The sequence below is a fragment of the Hypanus sabinus genome, chromosome 2, assembly GCF_030144855.1.
Source record: "Hypanus sabinus isolate sHypSab1 chromosome 2, sHypSab1.hap1, whole genome shotgun sequence".
In the NCBI taxonomy this organism is placed as follows: domain Eukaryota; kingdom Metazoa; phylum Chordata; class Chondrichthyes; order Myliobatiformes; family Dasyatidae; genus Hypanus; species Hypanus sabinus.
In genome coordinates this window covers 162,167,373-162,185,572 of record NC_082707.1, presented here as the reverse complement: position 1 = coordinate 162,185,572, position 18,200 = coordinate 162,167,373, and the positions used below count along the sequence as shown (strand labels likewise).

Sequence of the window (18,200 nt, the reverse complement as noted above, 5' to 3'; positions counted from 1 at the left end):
GACATTCAAAACATAATGCCAGAGGACTGAAGAATAGCTGAAGTTGTTCATTAGTTCAATAAACCCGAAAACTCCAGGCCACAGAGCCTGACATCAGTCATGAGAAAGTATTATTTGGATAGACAAGGCCTGAAGAGGGATAGTCAACATGGCTTTGTTTGTGACTAATCTTAGAGCTTTTGAGGAGATTACCAAGAAGGTTGGTGAAGGGGAATTGGTAGTCATTGTCTACTTTAGTAGGTTCTTTGTAAAAGCCCCACATGGGGGACTAGTTCAGGAGGTTAAGTTGCTTTGCATTCAAGATGAAGCAGTAAATTGGATTTAATGCTGGTTCCATGAGAGGAATCAGTGGTAGTAGATGGTTGAGAGTAAAGATGTGCTTCGGGGATTGGCGCTGGGTCTGTTGTTATTATCTATATTTATGATTTACATGATAATATGTTGAATTTTATAAGCAAATTTGCAGATGACACTAAGATTGAGAGCGTAATGACTGTCAAGACTTGCAATGTGGTCTGGACCAGCTGGGAAAATGAGCTGAAAATGTTGCAATTTGGAGGGACAAACCAGGGTAAGGCTTGAAGCGAATGGAAACAGTGGATCTGAGAATACCGATCCCTAATTCCTTGAAAATGGGTTCACAGGTAGATAAGGTCCTAAAGAGAGCTTTTGGCACATTGCCCTCAGAAATCTTGGTATCCCACATCCTGTTGAATACAGGAGGTGGGATGTTGAAGTTGTGGGTGAGGCTGAATTTGGAGTACTGTGTGCAGTTCTGGTCACCTATCTACTGGGAGTATATCAATAAGCTTGAAAAAGTACAGAAAATATTTACATGGATGTTGTCAGGATTTGAGTTACAGGGATAGATAAGGACTTACTTCCCTGCAGCGCATGAAAATGAGGAGAGATCATACCGCAGTATGCAAAATAAATAGGGTGAATGCATAGAGACCTGTAGACTACAAGTAGAGGTCATAGGTTTTGGATGAAAAGTGAAGTATTTAGGGGGAACCTCAGGGGGAACTACTTCATTCAGAGGTTGATGTAAGTGTGGATGAGCTGCTCGCTAAAGTGGTGGGTAGGGGTTCAGTTGTAGCATTTAAGAGAAGTTTGGATGAGCAGATGGATAAGAGATATGGGGGGGGGGGGGTTACAGTCAGATTTCTTTATCACACATACATAGTGAAATGCATCATTTTGCATTAGCAATCAACACACCCAAGAATGTGCTGGGGGCAACCTGCAGGGTTTGCCACGCATTTTGGTATTAACATGTCTGGGTACAGGTAAATGGCAGAAAGATGGCCCTAAGGGCCTGTATCGGTGCTGTAGTAGTCCGGGACAATAATTACAAACATTTAAAAATTTATTTTAAGTCTACTTCTTTTCAACTTCATTTTGCACAAAGTCACCCACGATTTAGGTTCCAAACTTGAACCAGCATTGCTGTGCAGCAGACTGCAGAGAAGCTTACTCTTTTGTTTCACTCTTGTTTCTTGTACTCCACTCAGGCAAAGTAGGCATATTGTGGGAACTCATGACCTTAAATTCAAGTTTGTAGGAGAGTAGTTTGCTGGAGTAGGACTAGGAAATTTAATTGAAATTCTGATTAACGTTTTGGTGTTCCTGTGAGTTAAATAACATGCAAAACAAACTTCAAATCCTGGAAAGCAAAATCTGAAAGTATAAGAATGTGGCAAGATAGTCAGCAATAGATATCTCATTCCTGCTGTGTCAGGGTACTAAGATGATTAAGCAGTTACATTACTGTAGCTATCAAATGAGATTCTTACACTAACAAAAACTGAAAAAGCAGGAAGTGTGCTATGATAATGCCTAATTATTATTAAGTATTATATAAATGATATTGACTGAGCGACAAGAACAACTTGCTTCATCAAATTAGTTTCAACAGATTGCCAGTGCTGCTAGCTTGATTGTGGAGAAATCATACTTGAATAATTCTCTATTCATTTCAAAATGCAAGGCAGAACAAGGCAACAAATGCTTAGCTGTAGTAAAATTATTTAATAACGTGATTAATGGCTAATGCACAGACTGATAGAAATCTAAATTTTACACTGAAAGCTCTGGTTTTATAAAAGCTGAAAAGAATTTTTTTAAAAGAGCTTGAGAAACCATGCAAAATAAACACTTTGTATGACCACACTGCATTTGGAGGAGAACACAACTGGTCAGAATAGGAAATCCAATGAGTTTTGTCATTTATTTAAGATGTAATACTGTACCGATATTGAAGGCAAGGCTATTGGCTAGGAGGGTGTGCAGCACTCAATGTATAAAATAAAGCACCAATTCACAGTATACAAGTTCACACAAGACCAGTAAATAAACATTGAAGTAACAGCTCTTCAGCTTCAACTCTCAAAAACTTAGACACATGACTTTCCACAGATTAAATATTATTACCCATTGTGCTGTACCAATTAACTTACAATATATATTCAAATAAATGAAACAAACTAACAGAAATGGATTTAGTCTAAACATCATATAAATTTTAAACATTTTACTTAGATTGAAATGAATAGGCACGACTTTATATTTGTCACTGAAGCAAAACTAAAGTGATTCTCTTATAATTCTGAACATTAACACCCATTTAGAATGATACTACTGATTTCACAAATTTGTAATAAACAAATTAAACCATTTTAGCACTTGAAAAAGACACCATCCACTGATGCATGCCAAATAAAAATGACATTCAAAGTGCACACGGTACTTCAGATAGTTATGATAACACAGCATATATTAAATGCCTATGAGTGAATGGGCTTAAAATGAGGTCTAAACAGATTCCCAAGAATCTTTGATTTAGTCCGTGCAATATTATATTGCTGTCATGGTTCCTTTATAGATAACAAATATGTTTTTGTGTCCACATAGGCTCTATTCAGGCTATATGATGCGGCTACAAGTCACAGACACATTTATCACCACACCTTCCTTGCAGCACAACCGGAAACCAGTGCAGACACCAAGAAGAAAAAATGATTCGACCAGGTTCCTTTGCGTATAATCACAAGGGAAAATTGTGGTTATTATTGTGCATTCACATGCCACTAATCCAAGAAGTGCTATACAAATGGAAAGCCAATGATAGCTTAAAACTAAATGGAATCATATATCAACACTTGAACACTGTGCTGGCTTTCACTTAGTTATGTTGCGAATTGTACTGTAAAGATGTGCTAGTTTGCATGATTTTGTTAACTGTTGATGAGTCAAATGTTCTTCCATCAAGAATATACAGTAATTTTTAAGAATTATTTTAAGTAACAGTTGGCATCTTCACACAGCAGAATGTTTGTCTTCCGTAGGAACTTCCATATTCTGTTACAACATTGCACATTTTATTGAATGTTTCAGGTTAAAACATGTCTTAAAATGCAGGTTGTCTTTACAGTTAACAGATTGCAATGTATTTTAAAGATCATCATTTTTGTTTGTGGTGACAGACATTTCTACAAACGTATGATAAATTTGTTACATTATGTTAGGATAATTGTACTTAACAGGACCGGTTGGATGTCCCAATATTAAAAAAGAGTTAATTGCAAGTACATCTTCTTCAATTTAAGGCCAAAACAGGCTGTTGAACGAAAATCAAATCAATAAGATGTTGCTGCTTTTAGTGCAGAGCACAAATACACTATGTATAAAATCTAAGTCAAATAGCTGCTCTATTCTGAAAGGTTTTTACTTTTCATTCTGCAGATAATGGCTATTGTGCATAAATGAAGTCTTGATTTACAGAGGGAAAAATAAAAACTCATTATCTGAAGTAAAAAGGAAATTGGTATGAAATCTTCTGAAATGAGGCAGAAACCCTGGCTGAAGAGCCTGGTATGATTATAAAGCTCAAACCCAGTGCAGTTTTAACAGATGAATTTCAATGTTCAGCACAAACATGAAATCAAAATTAAATGGTTTCCAGCTAAAGAGTTACGCAGCCTGGTGCTGTTTATTATCTGGTCTATACATTGCTACCAAAAATCTTTGGAGAGTTTAACTTACAAAATTTAGTGGACCTTTAGTAGAAATTCACAATCTCAATTAAGTGATTTCTATACATAGTAATAACGATCTCCATTCAAAAACTTAAAAGCACCACCCACACCTTTGCCCATCTAAAGCACAAATAATTAGGAAGTATTTTTATAACACAATCAGCTATTCATAATGGAAACTTTCTTTCTCATTTGTGCAGTGCTTCCTTTGTGAGATGTTAATCTTAGCTGCATGTTAGATGGGGGATTAAAACATTTAATTTAACAGTTTCACTTTTCCCTTTTAAACTTCTATTTTATATCTACTCTTACAGTTTAATGTAAGTACGTGCAGAACATTTGAGCATCTCATTATCTAAGTTTATCAATTAACTTCTGCTGTTGCAACCAGATTATTTCACGACTTTCTGCTTTAACTCAAAATCACTACAAACAAGGTACGTAGATGCGAGTAATTTAGCATTTCATTCTTAATCAGAGTTGAATTGCTGGAAATGTTGAGTACTGTGACATTTTCACTGTTATATTGAATGGGAAAGCTAATTTTAAGTTCTAAACACTAATCTACAAATTAAGAATGAAATTTTGTCCAAGCTTCATATATTTCAACTATTTGATATCCTCATATAATACCCATTTTAAAGACTGTCCAATCATTTTTATTATCAAAGTTATGTAGTAGACCCAACTCTGTGGATATGTCAGCTACTTTTAGTTTTCTTATATCTATAACTAGATTCAAATTTGGAAATAATTGTGCCTGATTACTGATGTCAATGGCAGGATATAGGGTAAAATAGATTTATAACATATTAAATGTTTGCTATGACATACCGTACATAGCAGAAACTAAGAAAAACATGAAACGATGATTAAAGTTGCACCACTTTTTCCCTGGGTCTCGTTGCAAGCTGGGTAGCCCCAGCTGATGGATCTCCACAAACTGCAAACGTGCCATAAAGCATCATAGCTTATAGGAGCCATGAGGCTTAAGACTACTCCTCTACCTAACAAATTTCAAAGATGATTTAACAGAAACAATACTCCATTGTAAGGCTGTTTAAGGGAAAAGAATAGACTCCTAGGTGTTTCTGAAAAAAGTGAACTTGGAACTTTATCCGTGTTCCTTCCCAACTAAACAGATCCAAGTTAAGTGGCATATTAAATTATTAACTGGTTAGATAGTGTAATGTCATTCTTTGCACTTTTAAAAAAAAACATTTGAAAATAAGAAAGTTGAAATGCAGTTAAATTCTAGTAAATACTGTTATATTGCAAAATACTGCAATTTATTCTTGCCTTATTGTAATTGCTTAAACCATTTGATAAATAAAAACTTAGTGTTATAGTGATCATAGTTGCCTTGCCAAATTATTCAAAGCTTGATATATTGCATTTTGCAAGTCATAGACTGTGCTAATGAAAACATTGTTATTCCACATTCTCTTCCTGTGTGAATAATATACTGTATTTCAGTTCCTCAGGTTGAAGTTCTGTCAAAAAAGAAATCTTCAACTCCTCGTTACCATTTATAACTCTGTTTTGAAATAACCAATGGCCTGGTTTGTTGATACACACTAAAGAAAAATCAGAATTTCCTTTACTGGATTCACCAGTATAAATTTGCCAGGAGGTTTGCTTGCATCTGAAATATTGAGGTCAAAATGTTAACAACCACAGCACATGCTTTGAAGCCTTTATTTTTAAATGCTACCCACAGCCAGTGGATAATCCACTGGTAAAGGCCAACCAACCTGTTTGAGACCTGTGTTTTGTGTAGGAGTTGCTGATTTGAACTAGACTAAGTGTCATCAGTTTGCCACAGCATTTACAAACATGCTCTCACAAAATGTAAGTCATGGTAACAAGTATGCAAAATTATTCAGCGTTCCAGTCTTTGAATCTAAGTCAGAATAAGATGCAAGTTTTCTATGATCACTTGAGTTTCAGCTCTTACAAACACCAAATCACCTTTAGCCAATTTGAAAGGCCTTTAGTGAGATTGAAATCAAGGTCCCCGGGTAAAAATCTGAGTAAAGCTGCTATTTCAAACATCAAGTAATTCACAAGTGTTGTTAAAAATTTATAATAAAATAACATCTCCACCTCAATGACAATCAACACTGGCACACCACAGGGGTGGGTGCTTAGCCTACTGCTCTACTCTCTCTACACCAATGACTGTGGGTAGGGACAGCTCAAATGCCATGTATAAGTTTGCTGATGGTTCAATCATTGTTGGCAGAATTTCAGATGATGACAAAAAGGAGCAAGATATATCAGTTGAGTGGTATTGCTGCAACAACCTTGCACTCAATGTCAGCAAGACCGAAGAACTGATTGTGAACGTAAGAAATAGGAGCAGGAGTAGGCCATCTGGCCTTTGAGCCTGCTCTGCCATTCAATAAGATCAAGGCTGATCCTGCCATGGATTCATCTCCACCTTCTTGCCTTTTCCCCATTACCTTTAATTCACCTACTATGCAAATATCTATCCAACTTTGTCTTAAATACATTTACTGCGGTAGCCTCCACTGCTTCAATGGGCAGAGAATTCCACAATTTCAGCAGTCTCTGGGAAAAACAGTTCCTCCTCTTCTCTGTCCTAAATCTACTCCCTCGAATCTTGAGGCTATGTTCTCTAGTTCTAGTCTCACCTATCATTAGAAACAACTTTCCTGCCTTATCTATCCTTTTTATAATTTTGTATGTTTCTATCAGATCTCCTCTCATTCTTCTGAATTCCAGCAAGTACAGTCCCAGGCAATTCAATCTCTCCTCAAAGCCTAAACCCCTCATCTCTGGAATCAACCTGATGAACTTCCTCTGCACCACCTCCAAAGCCAGTATATCTTTCAAGTAAGGAGACCAGAACTGTACACAATACTCCAGGTGCGGCCTCACCAGTACCCTGTATAGTTACAGTATAACCTCCTTGCTATCAAATTCAATCCCTTTAGTAATGAAGCCTAACATCCCATTTGCCTCCTTGATAGCCTTCTCCACCTGCAAACCAACTTTTTGCGATTCATACTCAAGCACTCCCAAGTCCCTCTGCATAACAGCCTGCTGCAATTTTTTTTACCATTTAAATAATAATTTTCTTTTCAAGTTTTCCTTCCAAAGTGGATGACCTCGCATTTACCAACATTATACTCCATCTGCCAGACCCTTGCCCACTCACTTAACCTATCTATATCTCTCTGCAGACCCTCTGTATCTTCTGCACCATTTGCTTTTCCATTCAATTTAATAGCATCAGCAAATTTAGATACACTACACTCAGTCCCCTCTTCCAGATTGTTGATGTATGTTGTGAACAATTGTGGGCCCAGCACCAACCCCTGCAGCACACCACTCACCACTGATTGCCAACCAGAGTAACTTCCTTGTACCCAAACCCTCTGCTTTCTATTAGTTAACCAATCCTCTATCCATGCTAATACATCACCCCAATCTCTATGCATCCTTATGGATAAGTCTTTTATGCAGCATGTTGTCGAATGCTTTCTGGAAATCCAAGTAAATAACTTCCCTCTGTTCCCCTCTATCCACTGTGCTCATTATATCCTCGAAGAACTCCAGTAAGTTTGTCAAACAGGACCTGCCTTTGCTGAATCCATGCTGCATCTGCCTGATGGATCCATTTTGTTCCAGATGTGGACTTCAGGAAGGGTAAGACGAGGGAACACAAACCAATCCTCATAGAGGGATCAGAAGTGGAGATAGTGAGCAATTTCAAGTTCCTGGGTGTTAATATTTCTGAAGACCTAACCTGGATGAAACATTTTGCTGCAGCTATAAAGAAGGCAAGAGCGGTGGGGACTACTGCACAAGATCGAAATAAGTTGCAGAAACTTGTAAAACTAGTCAGCTCCATCATGGGTACCAGCCTCCATGGTATCCAAGACATCTTAAAAGGCAGTGTGCCCTCCTCACACTGTGCCTTGGGAAGGAGGCACAGAAGCCTGAAGGCACCCAGTCAGCAATTCAGGAACAGCTTCTTCCCCTCTGCTAACTGATTTTTAAATGGGCATTGAACCCATGAACACCACCTCACTACTTTTTTATTTGTTATTTTGCATTACTTGTTATATGTGTGTGTATGTATATATAGTCATATATACACTTAATGTAACGAGTTTTTTCTCTACATTGATCATATATTTCTTTGTACTGTTACCGTAAAGTTAACAAATATCATGACATATGCTGGTGATATTAAATCTGGTTCTGATTCTGATCTCATTTCCTTACTGCCTCCATATTAGTAGGGATAATGAATTGACAAAAGAATTTCCTAAAATATAGCTTTGTGTAGTCATTTTGGGAAAAAATATGTTAATATTGGAGGAATTACATTCCCTACGGGTGGTCTTTTGTCAATGTTTAGTCAATTATAACAAAGCTAATAAAAGGATTGAGTATGCAAGTGTGAGTTTGGACGCCAATTCCTTGTGCTAAACGCCACACTCTGCAGGACATACACGAGAACACGGCATAGTTAAGTTGAACAAGATCACCTCACTACAGGAAGGATATGGAAACCATAGAAAGGGTGCAGAGGAGATTTATGTTGCCTGGATTGGGGAGCATGCCTTATGAGAATAGGTTGAGTGAACTTGGCCTTTTCTCCTTGGAGTGACGGAGGATGAGAGGTGACCTGATGAAGGTGTACAAGATGATGAGAGCCATTGATCGTGTGGATAGTCGGAGGCTTTTTCGCAGGGCTGAAATGGCTAACATGAGAGGGCACAGGTTTAAGGTGCTTGGAAGGAGGTACAGAGGAGATGTCAGGGTTAAGTTTTTTTACACAGAGAGTGGTGAGTGCATGGAATGGGTTGCCGGCGACGGTGGTGGAGGCGGATATGGTAGGGTCTTTTAAGACACTCTTGGATAGGTACATGGCGCTTAGAAAAATTGAGGGCTATGGGTAACCCTAGGTCATTTCTAAAGTAAGGACATGTTCGGCACAGTATTGTGGGCCAAAGGGCCTGTATTGTGCTGTAGGTATTCTATGTCACCTGCAAGCATTTCCCAACAGCATATATTCAAATGCTGATTTGCTAATTTTATGTTTAGTATTTATTGCTGGGCTATTAAATAATCAACCCCATAGAACAAGCGTAAAATTCAGACCAGATAATGAAGGCAGGGTTGTTCTCTCAAAGGTGTGCCCCAGCCAAGAATTCCAACCGCACTTGCCATATTGGGATTTGAATCCAGTTCTCTGAATTGTTACTCCATGTACTGTATCTGCGTTACAATCTGGTAAAATTAAGCACTGTGTATCGCTATGTTATGAAACCACTTAGTATATATCTGACTTGTATTTGACATGAAGCAATAAAATGTTTGCTTTCACAGTTCTGACAAAGAAAATTTTTGATTTAAAATGTTAAAAGTTTCTTTCCATAGACTCTACCCAATCTGCTAGCCATTTCCATTACCTTCTTTGTTTTAAGATTTTCAGCACCTACAATTTTTGAATTTTTCACCTTATGCAAATTATGAACCCCTCTCCTCTCAATTTACCTTATTTGGAGCACTTAATTAAAATTATAAATTACATCAATTTAAAAACCTTGACCAAATCAACATAGCTTATAGTCCTGGCTGCCAGCAGGTTTGTCAATGCAGTTAAGTACCAAGTACAGAATGTAAAAAATCCTGAACACAGGAATGTGGGTACAAAGTTGTGGCAACAATTCAGAGAGCAAGAAGATGCCTTAAATACTTTACCAGTCAAGCAGAATTTCTTTGGTAAGAAAATCAGTTATTGCTTCAGTTTTTTTTGCCTCAAAAATGTCAGCAACCTGAATTTACCATTTTCGGTCTATATTTTACATTTTCAACATTCACAATATTTCTAGTTATCACATAACTTGAAGTTTAAACTTTGCAAATTGATGTGATCTAGGATTTAATAATAAGTTTTTAAAAATGTTATTTCAAAACATTTACCTTCATAATGGACCTGGTTAAGTACAATAATCAGACTTGGTGTCAGAGTATGGTTATTTGAGACTATTTAAGGTGCCCTGGTGTCTTCATAGGAACTGTCAATTAGAAGTAATTTATCAATAGAATTGCTTCAAAAATCTTAAAGGTTAACTGAGATCACCACGATGGTCTTCATTTCCTGAAATTAGCTTGAAATGTGAAATATGAAATGGCATGCGCTCTACCTCATTTGAAAACAAAAAGTGCCATTCTCCCTTTTGCGTCACTGCCCTGGAGAATGGGGCTTGCAAACAGAACTGCATGTTGCTGTGTTGTATAATGGATAAAAGTGGTAGACATGACCCAGACTATACTGTTACCTCTGGTCACCTGATCTTGCAGCTAGGCAAGATCTTACTATTCCTTCTGAACTGAATGAGCCAGTGAGGTCTTACTACCACCAAACATCATGCAGCGTTATGAAGCCCTGCCAGGGAAGGTGGGATCTGTTCCGAAGGGACGGTTTACACCTGAACTGGAGCGGTACTAACATTCTTGCAGGAAAGTTTGCTAGTGCTTCTCGGGGGGGGGGGGGGTTTAAACTAAATTTGCAGAATGTGAGAGAGGATAGCGAGATGAAGAATAAAGGACAGGTGAGGACTACATGGTTCCGGAATATTAAGTGTGTAGTAGAGAAAGATGAGGCAGAACAAGTGATAAGGAGGACACGTACAGAGGGATGGTCTGACGGAACATGGAGTTAAATGTGCAGAAAGAATAAGTAAATTTAGGAAGGACAACAAAATTCAAGGGGCATATAGCCCGATGGGAGTTCGGGGAGCTGGGTTAAGCACAATAGACAGCCATTTAAACAGAGAGAGGAGAAATGGGCTAAAAATTCTATATCTGAATGCACTAAGTGTCAGAAATAAGGTGGATGAGCTTGAAGCTCAGGTGCAAATGGGTAACTATGATGTTGTTGGGATAACGGAGACATGGCTGCAGGGAGATCAGACCTGGGAAATGAATGTACAAGGGTATACGTGCTATCATAGGGACAGAAATGTGGGCAGAGGGGGTGGGGTGGCCCTGTTGGTGAGGAATGAGATTCAGTTCTTTGCAAGGGGGGACATAGGATCAGGAGAAGTAGAGTCTGTGTGGATAGAACTGAGGAACAGTAAGGGCAAAAAGACCCTAATGGGTGTTGTCTACAGGCCACCAAACAGTAGCATGGATATTGAGTGCAAGTTGAATAGGGAGTTAACATTGGCACGTGGCAAAGGTAATGTCGCAGTAGTTATGGGGGATTTCAACATGCAGGTGAACTGGGAGAATCAGGTTGGTGCTGGACCCCAGGATAAGGCGTTTGTAGAGTGCCTACGGGATGCATTCTTGGAACAGCTTCTACAAGAGCCGACCAGGGACAAAGCTATTCTGGATTTAGTGTTGTGTAAGGATTTGATAAGTGATCTTGAAGTAAAGGAGTCATTAGGTGGTAGTGACCATAATATGATAAGTTTTTATCTGCAATTTGAGAAGGATAAGGGCAGATCGGAGGTGTCAGTGTTGCAGTTGAACAAAGGAGACTATAGAGCTATGAGCGAGGAACTGGCCAAAGTTGACTGGATGGATATCCTAGCAGAAAAGACAGTGAAACAGCAATGGCAGGTATTCTTGGGAATAATGTACAAGGTGCAAAATCAGTTCATCCCTCGGAGAAGGAAGGATTCAAAGGGGGGAAAGGGGCCACAGTGGTTGACAAAGGAAGTCAGAGATTGCATAGCATTAAAAAAAAGGAAGTATGTCAGAGTTAAGGTGAGTGGGAGGACAGATGATTGGGAAATTTTTAAGGAACAACAGAACTTAACTAAAAAGGCAATATGGGGAGAAAAAATGAGGTACGAACGCAAGCTAGCCAGGAATATAAAGGATAGCAAAAGCTTTTTTAGGTATGTGAAGAGAAAGAAGACAGTTAAGAACAATGTTGAGCCCTTGAAGAATGAATTGGGTGAAATTGTTATGGGAAACACAGAAATGGCAGAAGAATTTAATAAGTACTTTAGATCTGTCTTCACTAGGGAAGACACAAGCAATCTCCCAGATGTATGGATGGGCCAAGGACATAGGGTAACAGAAGAAATGAAACAGATTGACATTAGGAAGGAAAGGTGATGAGTAGACTGATGAGACTGAAGGCTGACAAATCCCCAGGTCCATATGGTCTGCATCCTAGGGTACTAAAGGTGGCGCCTCTGGAAATTGCGGATGCATTGGTAATCATTTTCCAATGTTCCTTAGATTTAGGATCAGTTCCTGAGGATTGGAGAATGGCTAATGTTATCCCACTTTTTAAGAAAGGAGGCAGGGAGAAAACAGAGAACTATCATCCTGTCAGCCTAACATCAGTAGTGGGGAAGATGCTAGAGTCCATTATTAAAGATGAAATAGTGGCATATCTAGATAACAGTGACAGGATTGGGCCGAGCCAGCATGGATTTACCAAGGGCAAATCATGCTTGACTAATCTATTGGAGTTTTTCGAGGATGTAACCAGGAAGTTAGACAAGGGAGACCCAGTGGATGTAGTGTACCTTGATTTTCAGAAGGCATTTGATAAGGTCCCACATAGGAGATAGAAAACTGGTTGGCAGATTGAAAGCAAAGGGTAACAGTGAATGGGTGTTTCTCGGAATGGCAGGTGGTGACTAGTGGGGTGCCACAGGGCTCGGTATTGGGACCACAGCTGTTTACAATTTACATCAACGATTTAGATGAAGGCATTGATGATACTAAGCTGGGTGGCAGTGTGACATGTGATGAGGATGTTAGGAGAATTCAGGGTGACTTGGATAGGCTGAGTGAGTGGGCAGATACTTGGCAGATGACGTTTAATGTGAGTAAGTGTGAGGTTATCCACTTTGGGAGTAAGAACAGGAAGGCAGATTATTATCTGAACGGTGTAGAGTTAGGTAAGGGAGAAATACAAAGAGATCTAGGAGTCCTTGTTCATCAGTCACTGAAGGTGAATAAGCAAGTGCAGCAGGCAGTGAAGAAGGCTAATGGAATGTTGGCCTTTATTACAAAGGGAATTGAGTACAAGAGCAAGGAAATCCTCTTGCATTTGTACAGGGCCCTGGTGAGACCACACCTGGAGTATTGTGTACAGTTTTGGTCTCCAGGGTTAAGGAAGGACATCCTGGTTGTAGAGGAAGTGCAGCGTAGGTTCACAAGGTTAATTCCTGGGATGTCCGGACTGTCTTACGCAGAGAGGTTAGAGAGACTGGGCTTGTACACGCTGGAATTAAGGAGATTGAGAGGGGATCTGATTGCAACATTTAAGATTATTAAGGGATTGGACAAGATAGAGCAGGAAATGTGTTCCAGATGCTGGGAGAGTCCAGTACCAGAGGGCATGGTTTGAGAATATGCTGTAGGTCATTTAGGACAGAGTTAAGGAAAAACTTCTCCCAGAGAGTTGTGGGGGTCTGGAATGCACTGCCTTGGAAGGCAGTGGAGGCCAATTCTCTGGATACTTTCAAGAAGGAGCCAGATAGGTATCTTATGGATAGGGGCATCAAGGGATATGGGACAAGGCAGGAACCGGGTATTGATAGTATATGATCAGCCATGATCTCAGAATGACGGTGCAGGCTCGAAGGGCCGAATGGTCTACTTCTGCACCTATTGTCTATTGAATGCCACAACAGAAGACAAAGCTGGAAGAAGAGTTTTTGCCAAAGCTATAAGTGAATCATAATAATTTTTACCTACTTAAATTAAAAACATTCTGTTTTTTAAGATAATTAAAACCTTGTCTGCTGCTCCCTAACTGGCATGTATGTCTAGAATTCCTACTATACAATAGGTCTGACCAGGCATAGGATTGGAGAACAGAGTCTTTGAGATAATTCTGAAGCATCCAGCAAGATGTGACTCTTCTTCATAAAAGACTAGCACAGTGCCATTTGTTGCTCAGGAAAACTTGGACCTCACGATATGCACAAATTAATTAGGACCTGAATTCCTCTTCATCATCTCCTGAAGCTGAAGAAACTGTTCACCTGGCTGTACATTAAAATGACCAAGACTGTTGTTTATCTAAATCAGTGGTTCCCAACCAGGGGTCCTGAGATCCCCTCAATTAATGGTAAGGAAAAAGGCATAAAAAAGGTTATGAAGCTGATTCTCTTGTGGATTCCAACAGTACTGATTATAAATGAATCACCACTAATATAGAAGTTGAAGGCACTCTTCCCAAACTTTGGAACTTGCAATTACAGTAAAACTATGCAAAAAATCCAAAAGAACTTTGAGAATTGGTTTCATTCTGCTCAAAATATTAATTCCAGAAAATATATTTTTCCCCTAGCTCTGCATACAAGAATAAGCAACATTAATAACACTGGACAGTAAATTTCTTCCGAAAGTGTTGCTTACTTGGAATTTTTTTTGTTTTGATAGATTGCTTGAAGCTGAAAACAAATATTTCAGGCTACTTCTATCACGTAGGAATTTGAAGAACCAGGAAATTAACATTTATTGAACTGGATTGTTTTTAATTGCATACCAGTGCTGACACTTTACAATAGTTCAACTAGCTAAAAACATTTTGTTGATGATTTTCATTTGTACTCAGTGTCTGAAGCTTCTCGCTGAAGTATCCAACAATAATCAATCAGCATCAATGGATTCTAGCTGCCCTGATACTGTTACTCCATGACCATAATGTCCTGGTAAAACTTTTCACCATTCTCGTCACTAACAGCGTCAAGATTTGCAGGGAAAAAGTCTACCCCACATAGTTTGGTGCTCTGTAGTTGCCAAGAAAACTTCCAACATCCTTGAAAGCCTTCCAGGCGATTTTCTCTGGTCCTATTAGAAGTTCTTTGAATTACCTATAATTGATAACCTGTTTGATTTGTGGGCCAATAAAAATTCTTTCCTTAATTTTAACAATAAGCTAGCCAATAATATTAAAGAGGATCCCCAAAGTTTCATCTGATACATGAAGTGCAAAAGAGGCAAGAGTGGATATTGGACTGCTGGAAAAGGTTGCTGGAGAGGTAGTAATGGGGGGACAATGAAATGGAGGACAAACTGATTAAGTACTTTGTGTTAGTCTTCATTAGCAGTATGGTGGAATTTCCAGGTGTCAGGGTCATGAAATGTGTGAAGTTACCATAACCAGAGCGAAGGTTCTTGGGAAACTGAAAGATCTGAAGGTAGATAAATCACCTGCACAAGATGGTCTGCATCCCAGGGTTCTGAAATAGATTGCTGAGAGAATTAGTAATAATCTTTCAAGAATCACTAGATTCTGGAATGGTTCCAGGAGACTGGAAAATTGCAAATGCCACTCCACTCTTCAAGATGGGATAGAGGCAGAAGAAAAGTAAATTATATGGCAGTTAGTCTGACCTCAGTGGTTGGGAAGATGTTGGATTGATTATTAAGGATGAGGTCTCAGGGTACATGGAGCATATGACGAAAAAGGCTATACTCAACGTAGTATCCTCAAGGGAAATTCTTTGAAGAAATAACGAGGATAAACAAAGGAGAATTGGTTGATGTTGTGTACAGTAGTTAGACTTTCAGAAGGCCTTTGACAAGGTGCCACACAAGGCTGCTTAACAAACTACAAGCCCATGGTATTACAAGAAAGATTCTAGCATGGATAAAGCAGTGGCTGATTGGCAGGAGGCGAACAGTGAGACGAAAGGGAGCCTTTTCTGACTGGCTGCCAGTGACTAGTGATATTCTACATGGGTCTGTGCTGGGACGGATTCTTTTAACTTTATATGTCAATGATTTGGATGATGAAATTCATAGCTTTGTTTCAAAGTTTGCAGACAATATGAAGATAGGTGGAAGGGTAGGTAGTTTTGAGGAAGTAGAGAGGCTGCAGAAGGACACAGCCAGATTAGAATGGGCCTAGAAGTAACAGATGGAATACAGTACTGGGAAGTGTATGGCCATAAACTTTGGTAGAAGAAATAGTTGACTATTTTCTAAATAGAGAGAAAATATAACAAACTGAGGCAAAAGGGACTTGGGAGTCCTTGTGCAGGATTCCCTAAAGGCTAACTTGCAGGTTGAGTCTGTGGTGAGGAAGGCAAATGCAATGTTAGCAATCATTTCAAGAGGATTAGAATATAAAAGCAAGAATGTAATGTTGAGACTTTATAAGGCACTTGTGGGGTCTCACTTGTAGAGTATTGTGAGCAGTTTGGGCTCACATATCTTGGAAAGGATAAGCTGAATCTGGAGAGGGTTCAAAGGAGGTTCACAAAAATGATTCTGGTTTGAACAGCTTGTCATATGAAGAACATTTGATAGATCTGGGCCTGTATTCACTAGAGTTTGAAAGAATGAAGGGTGACCTCATCGAAACCTATCGAATGGTGAAAGGCCTTGATAGAGTGGATCTAGAGAGAATGTTTCCTATGGTGGGAGAGTACCAGAGGATGCCGCCTCGGAATAGAGGGCATCCTTTAAGAACGGAGTTGAGGAAGAATTTCTTTAGCCAGAGAGTAGTGAATCAGGCAGCTGTGGAGGCCAAGTCTTTATGTATATTTAAGGCAGAGGTGGACAATTCTTGACTGGTCAGAACATGAAGTAATACAGGGAGAAGGCGGAAGATTGCGGCCAAGGGTAAATTGGATCAGCCATGATGAAATGGCAGAGCAGACTTGATGGGCCAAATAAATTCTCCTCGTGTCTTACATTCTTATTCTGGGAAACATCCATCTCAAATATCAAAATCCTTCACCTTCCTTGTTCATCCTTTTCACAAAATTCTTCATAAGCCCATTTTATATTTGTTGGGTCTCCAAGTGGCTTATGTGCCACACTTTCTTGCCCTGGAAGCAACTGGCCAATCCTTTTTAATATAATGAGGTTCTTTAACAACAGTACTCAGTGCATCTGAGCTGCATTCCCAGTAGCAGTGCCACTGCTTTCACCATAGATGTTAGGGAGTTGTAGTTGCTATAATCTTGTTTCAACAAACCTCCCAAATTTCGGTAGTCTTCTTTCATGTGTACTACACAGCTGACTGAAGGGAGGACCATGCTCGTGTGTAGCAGCACAACTTTTAGGCTGAACACTAAAGAGTCAATAAAAAGATGCCATTACTGTGAGCATGCTGGTAACCCAAAGCAGTCAAAAACCGATGTCAGTACAGAAACACATTATCTACCCGACTAAACAATCGTGTCAAATCTTCTCGGCGGCTGCAAAAGACAGAAATTTTTGTGCCTGTTGACAGCAGATTCCAACCTTGCAGACTTGAACAGAGAAATTCTGCTTTTGACTTTGACAAGCCCAAGTCTCTGACCATGTCATTTAACTCAGATTGTGTTACCAGGTGAAGCTCACTTGACATAAACGGTTGAAAATCTGTATCAGTATCGTTTTCCATTCCTGGCTCGTGCATCATGGCATAATTGTCTGCCTCCTCTATACTCCACATCTCTGGTGGCTTTGGTATTGGAAGACTATCGTCATGTGGCACAGGTCTCATCGCTGAAGGGAGATTGGGATATGGATTTCTTGTTTTTAGCAGAGAAACCAGACACTGGTCAGAGAGAAGTAGCAGTCTGTTGCATGATCCTTCTGCTCTTGCATTATTATCGTAAGTTCACTGTCCCAAGTACTTCTGAGCCAAGCTCTGAGGTTAACAGCGCATGTTGCACAACAAACGTGAGGAGTCCTATTTTTGTCTTGGTCACCGATTTTGCACCCAAAGTAGAGTTCTAGGCTTTCTTAATAAGAAGAGTCATGCTGTCTTGAGATTTAAGCGTACACTCACCACAAATATAACAAAGTACTGTGGATGTTGCAATATTGGCAAGGCATTTTGCTATCACAAATACTCCAGAAAATACAATTACTTTATAAAAAGTACACACAAAATGTTATGCACATCAATGTGACCACAAACTGATGTAAATGTAAACATGATGCATAGAACGGTGTGTGCGTGATGCTTTTATAACCTTTGTAAAACTTGTCCTGCCATGCAGCATCCACCCTGCCTCAGCATGCCTGGGCAAGATGGAAAACTCTTCAGCTTACATTGTGGGCAATGTTTTAATTTACTTGAATTATGAAATGAAATGACAAATATAGGTGATTTCAAAAGAATGGTGCATGAAAGGGCAAGTTCATGATTGGCAACCCAAAATCTATAAAATACACCCAAAAGTATTCAGGAAGCAA

At 39.3% G+C, this 18,200-nt stretch overlaps 1 protein-coding gene across 1 annotated transcript in view; it reads left to right on the top strand.

Moving 5' to 3' along the window:
- The window catches only part of atl1 (atlastin GTPase 1), a 74,368-nt gene extending 68,978 nt beyond the window's left edge, over positions 1-5,390 (top strand). Inside the window, exon 13 of the mRNA XM_059958123.1 lies at positions 2,914-5,390. Within this exon, the coding sequence (XP_059814106.1) occupies positions 2,914-3,021 (108 nt within the window). The 3' untranslated portion in view covers positions 3,022-5,390. The remainder of the gene's footprint in view (positions 1-2,913) is intronic.
- Positions 5,391-18,200: the final 12,810 nt, after the last annotated feature.